The 12,562-nt window shown below is 43.2% G+C and overlaps 1 protein-coding gene across 1 annotated transcript; it reads right to left on the bottom strand.

Annotated features, from left to right (window-relative positions):
• Positions 1-4,211: 4,211 nt before the first annotated feature.
• Positions 4,212-8,712, bottom strand: LOC119326165 (zinc finger BED domain-containing protein RICESLEEPER 2-like). Its single transcript, XM_037599871.1, has 6 exons — positions 8,500-8,712; positions 7,651-7,877; positions 7,424-7,529; positions 5,174-7,266; positions 5,020-5,088; positions 4,212-4,419 (listed from the first exon to the last, which is right to left on the bottom strand). Exon 4 carries the CDS (start codon positions 6,501-6,503, stop codon positions 5,421-5,423), a length of 1,083 nt encoding a protein of 360 aa, XP_037455768.1. The 5' UTR covers positions 6,504-7,266; positions 7,424-7,529; positions 7,651-7,877; positions 8,500-8,712; the 3' UTR covers positions 4,212-4,419; positions 5,020-5,088; positions 5,174-5,420.
• Between the last annotated feature and the right edge of the window lie 3,850 nt (positions 8,713-12,562).

Below are 12,562 nucleotides of genomic sequence, written 5' to 3'. Positions count from 1 at the left end.
AACCTCAAAAGAGAGGGAGCACCGCGACGGAGCCTGCAAGGAGGATAGGAAACGGACGCCGCCACTGTTGGCCAGTACAAAGACCAGGCAAGTGATGTACCCCGGTGCACCGATCCCTCCGATGCGACCTCACTCCGCCAACCAAACACGTTGTTGTATATTTATACGTATGATCTAAACTAGTGCAGCTATTTCGCAAGCAAACACGCCCATGTTGATCGCAGGTTGGTTTGTACAAGTACGGCATGCTCCGATGGAAAGTTGAGGATTTATGTAAACTTGACAATGTTTCCCTTGGTTGAGTAATGAGAAGTTCTTATTCACAAAAAAAAAGATGCAAAATGTATAAGAAATGCTGGTGCCCAAAAAGTTTTCAAAAATCTGATTTTATTTTTTATTTGCTCCACGAGAGGGCGTGCACAACCTGCTAGGCCACGTGGTTTTGGGCCCACGGAACAGAGAGCGCAACGAGGACTTGGCGACCACCATTGCTGGTCGGTCCTTGTTAACGCGTTGTGGTGACTGATCAGTGACCATATCCATCCCTTCTCTCACTCCTACTGCTGCCACTCTCCTGTGCCTCGCCCTCGTCTCGCGGTGCACGCGTCGCCGGTGTCCGAGCTTCTCCTCGCCATCCAGGTGCTGGGTTCGTTGATCCGGCACATCCCAACCACATGTGTTTGCTCTCGTGGTTCTTGTATGGACTTAAGCAGGTTCCTCGCGCTTGGTAGCAGTGCTTCGCGGTGTTTCTGCACCAACTTGGGTTTCGCTCTATCTGCTTGGACGCATAGCTGTTTGTTTACCACCAGGGCTCCGACACTGCATATATACTCCTTTACATCGACAACATCATCCTGACGGCATGTATGGCTGGCCTTCTCAGTGAGCTCAGTGATCGTCTTCGCGCTGAGTTTACCATCAAGGACTTAGGTCCTTTGCACTACTTCCTCGGTGTTGAGGTGTTGCATCGTCCGGATGGCTTCTTCCTTCACCAGCGAAAGTATGCTCACAAACTCCTCGATCGTGTTGGCATGCTTAATTGCAAGCCCGCCACCATGCCTGTTGATACGAAGGCCGAGCTCTCTGCCACATATGGTTCTCCTGCTTCAGATGTTGCTTTTAGCGGTCTATTGTTAGGGCTCTCCAGTACCTCACTCTCACTCGACCGGAGCTCCAGTATGCAGTTCAGCAGGTGTATCTTCACATGCATGCTCCTCGGGACGTTCATTGGGCCACTGTCAAGCGGAGTCTCCGCTATATCTGTGTCACTATGGATCTCGGCGTCACGTTGCACGCCTCGACCGACATTGTCCTCACCGCCTACTCCGATGCCGACTAGGCCGGCTGCCTCGACACTCGTCGCTCCACTTCGGGCTACTGTGTTTTCCTTGGACCCTCGCTTATCTCGTGGTTGTCCAAGCGGCAACCTACGGTCTCCCGTTTCCGTACTGAGGCTAAGTATCGCGTTGTGGCCAACGTCGTCGCCGAGTGTTTGTGGGTTCATCAGCTGCTCCAGGAGCTTTCATGTCCTGTCGACTGAGCAATGGTGGTCTACTGCGACATGTCTCGGCTGTCTACCTCTTTGCCAACCTGGTTCATCATCGTCGTACCAAGCATATTGAGTTAGATATTCATTTTGTTCGGGATTAGGTGGCCCTTGGCCATATTTGTGTTCTACACGTTCCTACTTCCCAACAATTTGCAGATATCATGACCAAGGGCTTGCTTATGGCATTCTTCGAGGAGTTCCGATCCAGTCTTTGCGTCAGCAATGTCGCCGCTTCGACAGTGTGTGTGTGTGTGGGAGGGGGGGGGGTGTTGCACCTCCTAATTTCTTTGTATAGTTGAGGTCGTGGTCTACCGTTGTACATCATATATATGTGCGATTGCACCTGATCAATACATCGTACAATTCCATCAACATACACTAACTTTAGTATAAAGTTGTAAAGTTGAGATACTTATTTTGGGACGGAAGGAATATATAGGATAGGAGACCCACACTAGAACTCACTAAAACCCATACAAAATACACTTGTAGCTCGAGTGAAACTCGAACCGCTACGAAATCCGTAGGAACACACGTTGGGGAACAACATGCATGAAACCACGAAACCACAACTAAAACCAGGAAGCCACAAGCAGGGGCAGAGGGGAGCTCCTATTTCGCGCACAACATGCTGGGTGACGCGCAAGGTGCAGCTGGGTGCGCTTCTAGGCCGGCCTATGTGCTTTGCAAGAAGCACCAGTTTTTATCATTTTTTTTGCTTTATGCATTTTGTTTTTTCTTTTCAATTTTTATTCCTCAAAAAAATTCAGGATTTCAAAAAAGTTCCAAATTTCAAAATAAATTATACATTTAAAAAAAATCATGTATCAAAAAATGTTTGTGAAAACGAAAACATGTTCACAAATTCTAAAAATGTTCCTGTTTTTCTTAAACTGTTCAGAATATCATACAATGTCCGCCGATTCAAATACGATTGTAGCTCCAAAAAATACTGATGGAAGAAATGTGCATTAATTCAAAAAATGTTCATTTATTCAAAAAGAAAGTTTACATTTTAGTAAAAAACCATGAATTTCAAAAAATGCTCATGAGTTTAAAAAATGTTCACAATTTTCAAAACATTGTTCGCGAGTTTGCAAAAACGTTCAAGTATTTTAAAAATTGTTCTTGGATTGGAAAAATGTTAGTGAATTCAAAAAACATTCATGAATTTTAAAGAATGTGTGCAAATTCTGAAGTTGCTTGCGAATTCAAATAAATATCCGTGTTAAAAAATATTTCACAAACTTGGGATTTTTTTGTGAATTCAAAAATGGATCATGAATTGCAAAAATTGTTTGCCAATTTGAAAAGGTTTGCAAATTTCAAAAAATGTGCATGAAATTAAAAACAAAAATAAAATAAAAAGAACAGAAGAAAATAAAAAAAAAGATGAAAAAGAAAAAAATCATGCAAAAAAGCAGGAAAAAACGCGGTCTAGGGAAGGTTCTAGATGGTCAGCCGACACTACGGCGGGAAACAAACTACCAGCTAGTTTATCCCCAAAAAAACCCGGGTAGTTTTGGAAGCTGAGGAGGCCACAAGGGCATTCTGTATCGATTGTTTCGGCACCGATGCAACACGCGCACGCGCGCGCACACGCACATTAACTTCGTGTAGGCGCAAGTTAGTTCGATGAGGGCATCCTCACAACCGATCAGCGCCATTGGCGACGGCAGAAGCGGTGATTACCCATTGTTGAATTATACTGTGCAATAGTACTGATGAACTGATCTGCATCTAGCTCCAGAAAATTAGAAACTTGTTGCTTCAGATGAAGTTAATTAGGAGTAGCAATATCTTGTTTCCTTCTCAATAACTGGTACTCTAAATTAGATGCAAAAGTGATGGTGCCCAAAAAGATTTTAAAGTCTCTTTTTTTGCGCATGGGAGAGCCGACACACTCTGTTAGGCCACGTGGTTTTGGGCCCACGGAACAGAGAGAGAGAGATGGGCCAGACGACGACGACTTGGCGACGACCATTCATTCCTCGTCGGTCATTGTTTACGTGTTGCCAGAAGATTCATCCCCTTCTCCTCTCACTCCCCACTGCTGCCACTCTCCTGCGCCTCCCCTTCGTCTCGCCATGCACGCGTCGCCGCCGTCCGAGCTTCTCCTCGCCAGGAAAGCTGCCCGCCACACAGCGGCAGATCCATCCTGTTAGCTACTCCCTCCGTTCCAAAATAGATGACCCAACTTTATACTAATAGTATAAAGTTGGGTCATCTATTTTGGAACGGAGGGAGTAGGTACGAGTATGACGCTGCAGGTGGGACTCTATGTGGGAGTCCCACCTACAATCCACCACGTCCCACTACGTCTGATGTTAAAAAGTGGGCATCCCACAAATTCTAGCATAAATTAGGTGGGAACAAGTGGGATCCCCACCTAACAAATACATTTGCATAAACCTGGTATAGAGCTGCAGCATGGTATGAAATAACTGAGCAGCAGCATAGTATGTAAACATCACACTTGAGATCTACTAAACCTTCAGTTACATATAGAATGAATCGATCGAATCCACTAAATCTTCAGTTACATATACGGATGAATCGATTTACGAGAGGATAATAAGAGTGCAAACCAAGACAACAATTAAAGTGTGTTCCATCTGTTGGTTAACTTTGCAGAGTCTCGACGACGGCGAGAACACACAACTACTGATCAAGTGAAAATGCAAGGCCGAGCACACTAAAATGGTGACGAATGCATGAAGCGCACGGCAGGTTGATGACGAATGTCCACAGAGTCTGAACAGAGGACCTGATTCTTGAAGAACAACTCCAACAACGGATAGGTTGATGACAAATTCAACTTGTTAGCTACATGACGCGCACGGCAGGCATGGTGTGAATAGGTGTGGTACCTGCAGTTTTGCAGCACAGTAAAATGGTGTTAGAATGAGGTGTATAGCACCTTCGGCTATAAGAATCACATTAGTGCCAGATTCTATCAAGTGAAAATGCAAGGCCGAGCACACTATTTTTTGTGACCGACGCCAGCCAATGAAATTTTACATGTTCAAGTTCAGTATAAATGTCGCGAGACCAACAGGACCAAAATCTGAGCCAAATAGCACACATCAGTATAAATGTCAATGCCAGGACTATTGGCTACAAGTCATCTCCAGAAATAAATATCTGACAACCATACACAATCCCTTCTACCACATCTAATCAGTGGCAATACAAATTTTCCATTCCCAAAAGTTACTAAGTTATAACTAATGGAATCACTTGCTGGCTCACTCAGGCTACTCATACTCAGATGAGACTTCAATCGCCTGAATTCGCAATATCAGGAGACAGTCTCATGTAACCGTGCAGTGGGAGACTGCTCAAAGGCGCTATTTTTTCACATTTGTAGTATATCGAAACTACCGGAGTTGAACACTAGGACTAAGATACAGTCCCCATAGTGTATATAATAATGTACCAAAAGTGCAAAGTACAATTGGCAGAATTACCTTAGGTGGTTCCAGCATCGTCTTGCTCACCACCATGGTCTTCAACTGTTGGTTCCGCCTTTTGGCGATCTGCAATATTGAAGGCATTCAAAATGAAACATTCAACATGGAAGGTATTAAATAAAGTATGGGAAAATAATAAAAAACATATTACCAGCCGCTCGAAACCAATCCTCGAGGCACACCAGCGTCTCAACAGTACTTGGGGTCAAACTACTTCTTTGAGCAGTGATGATCCTTCCGGCATTGCTGAATGCAGCCTCTGCAGGCACTGTAGACGCAGACACTGCCAATATGTCCCATGCTATAGCGGCAAGCACTGGATACTTTGGGGAGTGAATCTCCCACCACTTTAAGATATCCAATTTCTGTCGGCGAGGAAACAGGTCTTCTTCAAGATATCATTGTAGCTCATTTGAGTTGTGGGATCTTTTCAATCTCAAATGCTTATCCCAGTCATCGAGAGTGCCCTCACCATCCTCCTCTGCAACCTGATCACCTTCATCAGAAGTGTTTTCATATTCAGATGCATATTCAGCATATAGGATCTTCATTACACTATTCACCTTGGTAAGATATTTCTCGGCGCCACCACCAAAAGTTGCGGTCAGTCGGAAGTGAACATATTCATATTTGTACCTCGGATCAAATATCACCGGCAGACAACTTGTTAAGAATGACTCCTCAAAATATTTCATCCATTTCTCCTCCATCTCTTTCACCATGGCAACAATGGTAGGATTTTCACTTGTGACTTCTTTCTCCATTATCTGCTTCACATTCCAGACCTCATAGAAGTACAGGTGAGAGGTGGGATATGTCCTACCCGAGATTTTCTTTGTGGCTGTGTAAAAAGCGCCCAAAAGATGGCAAATAGCTTCAGCCATCTCCCATTCACTAGCTGAAGGAGCAAATTTATAATCTTTGTCAGTTTCTTTCAAGGCTTCGAACGCTGCTCTGAACGGCAATGATGATTCAAGCATTAGGTACGTTGAATTCCATCGGGTAGGCACATCTAGCGAAGGATGGTTTTTACAAGCAAGTCCCACCCGCGCAATCATCGCATTGAATTTCTCCATTCTGCCTTGCGAACTCTTGACATACAACACTGATTCTCTGATTCTATCAACAACTGACGCCATTGCGTCGAGCCCATCTTGCACCACTAGATTTAGTACATGTGCAGCACATCTAACATGCAATAATTTTCCACTATGATGCACAAGATACCTATCTACCAAATTTTTTCTCAAGTGGCCAACCATCGAGGTATTAACTGGTGCATTGTCCAGGGTGAAGCTAAAGATTCTGTCTTCAATTTTCCAATCTCTCAAGCTCTTTTGCACCATGTCAAACATGTTATGAGCGTTGTGTGGAGTTTCCAAGAGGCAAAATGTGATTATTCTGTTTTGTAGAGTCCATGAGCTATCAATAAAGTGGGCAGTTATGCATAAATAACCCAGCTTCTGATTGGACGTCCACATGTCACCCGTTAATGATACTCGAGAACTTAGATTGCTAAAAAGTGCTTGAATTTCTTTTTTGTGTCTATCATATGCATCAATGCAATCTTGTTTGATTGTTTCTCTGCATACCACGTTGAACCATGGATTCAACGTCTTAACAAAGGACCTAAAGCCAGGATATTCAACAAAATTGAAAGGTAATTCATGTAGCACCAATCAACTTTGCCAGTGCTCTACATGCACGCCCTTGGTCAAACTTCCACTCTGGATCAATTGCACTATCAATTCGTATCTTGGCAACCATACCATCCATTTTAGCCTTCTCTTCACATACCACCAAATGTTTACCGATGTGACTTGTACCTGACTTTTTTGAGGCAGGAAAGAGTTTGTCGCAATGAATGCAACGACCATGTGCAAGCATTCCATCAATATAGATTGGCTCTGCCTCTTTCCAAATTTTTGATTTTAATTTTCGTGGTCTGCGTGAACCAAGGTTTGCTGCTTTGGGTGATAGAGCTAGCAGTGAAGGCTGTGACGTTGGAGAGCTCTCTAGTGACTTAGCCTTTTTTTCTTTTCTTGCTAAGAACGAAACTACGACATTGTTAAGGACCGGAGACCTTACCACTTTTTTGGATAGTGATGGATGCTTATTCTTGTCAACGGCCAAAGATCCAGATGATGGTTGCTTATCCTTGTCAACAGGCAAATATCCAGGTGATGGCTGCCTATGCTTGTCAATGGGCAAAGATCCGGATGATGGTATAGTTGCAACATCTCTCTGGGAAACAAGAAAAGCATACACAATAAGCTTGATAAAGAGTCAATCTGATAGTTGCTGCAATTAAATATCTCTCTAGGAAACAAGAAAAGGGTAGACAGATAAGCTTGAGAAGGGCAATTTGATTCAGAGACAATCATTCGCAATCAAAATTCACCTTATTAAGCTTTTTTTTTCTTCAATGGTGGTAGCTGCTTATCCATGTCAACGGCCAAAGGTCCAAACAACGGTGCCGGCGGATTAGTGCACATTCCTTCACTTGCCTGAGAGAAAAAAATTGTTGTTGTCTAATAAGTATTGCTAAACAGTAAAATAGACATAAAGACGTCATGTCTATTTCCTGGACATCAACGGCTTCATGATAAAGTAGTGTGATAATTTTACCTTCCTCTTTTTCTTGGACGTCGACGGCTTCATGACGACTTTGTTCGTTTCTTGGTGTTCCCCATGAAGCTTGCCGCTACTCTGCCTACTTCGCTTCCTTTTCTTGCACTTTGGTGGTTCCATAAGGAGCTCACCAGCACCCTTGTGCTCTTCAAGATCCGGGTCATTAGCCTTCTCAATTTTTATGGCACGCAAGAGCTCATTAGTAACCTTGTGCTCCTCAAGATCTGAAAATTTTCACAACCAAGTTATATATGATGAGTCAAGTTCAGACATTATTAACAGGTACAACAGAATAAGAAAGGAAGAACATGCTGTACTACTGATTGCTCCTCACTTATGGCATGGGAAATTACATTCAGTTGTGAAACAAACAATTCATTTGAATTTGGAGCCCTCTGCAAACCACAATGCTAAACCTAACTTGTTTCAGACTATTTGTAGAAGTTGCTCCTCACTTTTGTGCAAGTTCATTTTGTAAGCATCTGCCTTCCCAGGGGGATAAAATGCAAAGGCATTCATTCTAACTTGGTTCAGACTATTTGTAGCCAACAAAAATACAGTAAGATTCAAGTTCATTTAATAATAACACTATAGATGCAAGTTTTGGTTAGAAATGACAACTTGAAACAGAAGGGAAAAAAATTAATTTCAGTAGATCTTGACTCTGAACTTGGAAGGAAAGCAAGCATCTGAATCCATGAGCAATCCATCAACAACTTAATCTTGAGTTTTAACAGAAACTGAAACAGGAATCTTGCAAATTTTCACTAGAATCCATGAGCAATCCATCAGCATCTGAATCCTACATGGTAAATGGAAAGGAAAAGGATCTGGATGTTTGACTACCTGCAGCAGGCGACCTGGGGGTCGGGGTTGGGGCTGCCGGCGAGCTGGAGTTCGGTTTTGGGGCCGCTGGCGACCTGGGGGTCGGGGTTGGGGCCGCCGGCGACCTGACCATCGCGTCCGGCCGTGCTCGAGGGGATCGGCGAGTGTTGATTGGGACGGCAAGAAGCTGCGAGGGAGGGGAGGCCGAGAGGTGCTGAGTGCGAGGCGGAAGAGAAGGTGGCAGGAGTGCGCCTGCGCTGCAGCGCCTCCTCTGTCCAGCGAGAGAACTAACCTATCGGGCTAAGGTGGGATTCCACTGGGCTAATAGGGCTAGCCCAGTTAATTTTTTACCTGTCCAATGGGCTCCCACTGAAGCGGTTTAAGTGGGATGGGATAGTGAATCCCACTTAAACCCACTCCCACCTGCAGCGTTATACGAGTACGAACCCCCCTTGCCCTGCTTCGATCTCTTTGTAGCATGACGCCGCCAGCGCCGGCGCACATTGGCAGCCACCGACACGAGGTCGGTCCGTAGCTCGTTCGGGGCAGCAACGGTTGGGCTCACCTCCATCAATCTAAAAATTCAAGTTTCACGGGAGCGAAGTTTGCAGAAAACCACCTTTTCAGGTTCAGGTTCAGGATGTTCAGTCTACTAACTAAAATTATAAACTTTCTGTAAGTGCCATTTGTTTTCGAATTTGAATAGTTTAAATTTGAATTTTTTGAAATTTGTGTGAATCACTAGTTTTTGAATAACTGTACTATAAACGTAGATTTTTGAGTGATTCTTTCTCCTGCTATTTAATTTTACTGTGTTTTATCATTATATCCAAAAGCATTTTTTGTTATTTCAATTTCTAACAAAAAATTCTTTATGATAATTCTTTTTGCTATTAAAGTTTCTAACAAAAAATTTCTTTATGAAAATTCTTTTTTCTTTTAATGTTTTGAACAAAAAAATACTTTGATAATTTTAGTTCCATAAATTTTATATAATTTTAGTTTCCATAATACTAGAGGTTTTATAAAAGTTTATTTTCTTTTTACTTATTTATTAAAGTTTATTTTGTTTCTACTTATTTATTTTCTTTTCTTTTTTGCTTCTTTTATTTATTTTATGAAAATTCTTTCTTTTTTGCTTTATTTATTTTATTTTGTTTCTACTTACTGTTGCTATTTTTATTTATTTTATTACAGTTTATTTATTCTATATTATTAAAGTTTATTTTGTTTCTACTTATTTATTAAAGTTTTTTCTGTTTCTACTTATTTATTTTATTTGGTTTCTACTTATTTATTTTCTTTTCTTTATTTTATTTTTTATTTATTTTATGATTTTTTTTTGCTTTTCTTGTTTTACACACAAAAGCCCTCTCCCCTGGCTGGTTCATTGGTCCCGGTTTGTGGCTTGACCCGGTCCTAAAGACCTCCTTTGGTCCCGGTCCAGGCCACCAGCTGGGACCAATGGTAGTGGGTCAGGAGCGAGGCCCATTGGTCCCGGTTCGTGCCGCCATCCAGGACCAAAGGGGCCAGTCGAACCGGGACCAATGGCCCCACGAGGCCTGGCAAGCCCCCTGGCCTCACGAACCGGGACCAATGGCCCCACGAGGCCTGGCAAGCCCCCTGGCCTCACGAACCGGGACCAATGGGCCCATGGGTACCGGTTCGTGACCGAACTGGGACTAATGGGCTTATCTGGCCCAGACGTATGCCCTGTTTTCTACTAGTGAGAGTTATAAACGGTACTACCTCAAGTGTTGCATGATGGTTATTGACGGGGCGAAAAACCACCAGATCTCTCAGTAGTGTGCCTTGCGTGGCCGAAAGTACCGGGACAGAGCGTGCACACACAAGTTACCCCGGTTCAGGCCTACGAAGAGTAATACCCTATATCCCGCTTCCTGTTGTTATTCATGGTGGGGAATACCTCGTGGCTCGTGTGATGGATGACAATGATATGGATGAGATGGCTACTGAGAGTAGTTCTACGGGAGAGTAGATGGGATTGCGAGCCCTCCTTGGCCTCCTCCTTAGCCTCGTCAACTTGGGGATCAAGATGGTCTGACAATGCTTATCCTTCCTCCGAGATCCCTCCTCTCTCTTCATGTATGGTGGGACTCGTGCCCCCCCCGGTCAGGTCCGCTGCCGGGATCCTAGCCGGTGAGCCACCCCAGTGTATTTCACCGTCCGTAGTCCTCGAGTCTGCCTGGAGCTCAAAGATCTTGAGAATCCTGGTGGGCTCATAATCTGACCTCTTGGTCAACGGTGGAAGTCGCCCCTTGATGGTCGTATCTTTATTATATGAATGAGACACATGCTAGATTGCTCATCAATTAGCAGCCCACATGATGTGTGTGGCCCATATTCCACACCTAGGATGCGCTGAGCTATATATTGTCCGCTACAAAATGGATTTCTGTATCGTCTCCGGCGAGCGCCAAAGCCATATTACCGAAAAAGACTTCTGCCCCACTTTATATTAAAGCAACGACCAGAGATACAAGACACCGATACAGCATGCCACCACCACACACAACACACACACCCAAGGCAAGATACAAGGGTGCCAATGCACCGCAACAGTACCCCATTGACCACCAAGCACACTACAGATGAGGCAAAATGAACCACCTGGGGACACCGACAGAGCATGGACTTCAAGGCGGTTCCTTCAAGAAGGGCACAACTCGGGATTGTAGCCACTACCCGATCCTGAAGATCTAGTTTTCACCCGGAGTAGCACGAAGGGGAGGGCTGGCCCAACAAGGGAGTTCTGGGAGTGGGTTCTGGGCAAGGTGTTTTCTTGGTGTTTTCTATGCCAGGCTTCTTCAATTATTCTCCTGCTTTTTGTTTTTGTGTGTGTTTGTTTATGGTTTTATCTGATTTTCTTCGATCTTTCTTTTTCTTATTTCTCTTTATTCTTTTTTTAACACATTTTTATTTTTTAGTACACATTATACATTTTTCTAATACACCCATAGCACTTTTGTCATACACGTTAAACATTTTCTAATACATGTTACACATTTTTTGCAAATTCATGCTTTTGAACATTTTGATAACTGTGAACAAACTATTGTACAAGATGGTACGATGGTTAACTCTGGAGAAAAATAGGTGGCATAAGCAGGTGAATTTTTCTTCTGGAATGACGTGTAATTTTGATGTGAGGGTACATGACAGAGAGAGGATATGTAGAAGGTAATACTCTCAACTGAAACATTTTACCTAACAAATGAAATTCAGGCCAAATTAATATAGGGCCGACATGCAAATTAAGGTATGAAAACTTCTCATTGGAATCATGATAACCTCTTTGATTGGCAAAACTGATGTTGTTTTACATTGTTGTGACTTGTGAGGCTGGTTAAATACAATTCTTATTGACTCAAAAAATTACAAGATGGATCTTTGAGCACAACTGACGCCTTGATGCAGCGTCCGAGAATGGCATTTTGTTCTTCCGCATGAAAAATATACAACACTATGGACTACTATAGCAACGGCTAGCTGATCCATATTCTGGTCTGAATTAAAAGTATACATAGCTAATGAGAGCGCAGAGCTAATGGGAGCGCATGGATCTGACAAGTCTTACAAAGGATAGGACAAGGTTCGCTCACAAAGAAATGAGCCAGGCGTGTGAAATAAACTAAGCCACATAAACTTTACCTAATTCGAGCAATAATTGACGTTGTCATTCCTTTTTTTTTCAATTAAACAGTACATGTTTCGGTTTTCTACACTGTTTCAAATAGCCCGCTATAGCTCCGCTATAGCACGCTATAGCGTTTACAAAAGGCCTTGCGCTAAGAGACTTTGGTCCAAACAAATGAACAAACATTTTAAATAGCGCGCTATAGCTCCGCTATAGCACGCTATAGCATTTGAAAGAGGTCCGGCGCTAAGATGCTTAGCGCGCTATTTAAGTTACCCTAAGAAATAGAAAACTTGTAGTAGATGACTGCCATGCATCTTGATTATAAGTAAGCACTGATCCAGTACGCCCAACAGCTCCCTTTGTCATCTTTTTTTTCGAAAAGAGGATTTGCCCCGGCCTCTGCATCAGATAGATGCATAGCTC

This window comes from Triticum dicoccoides, chromosome 6B (assembly GCF_002162155.2).
Source record: "Triticum dicoccoides isolate Atlit2015 ecotype Zavitan chromosome 6B, WEW_v2.0, whole genome shotgun sequence".
In the NCBI taxonomy this organism is placed as follows: domain Eukaryota; kingdom Viridiplantae; phylum Streptophyta; class Magnoliopsida; order Poales; family Poaceae; genus Triticum; species Triticum dicoccoides.
Note: the sequence above shows the minus strand (reverse complement) of the source record. Positions and strands in the feature narration are given on the sequence as shown.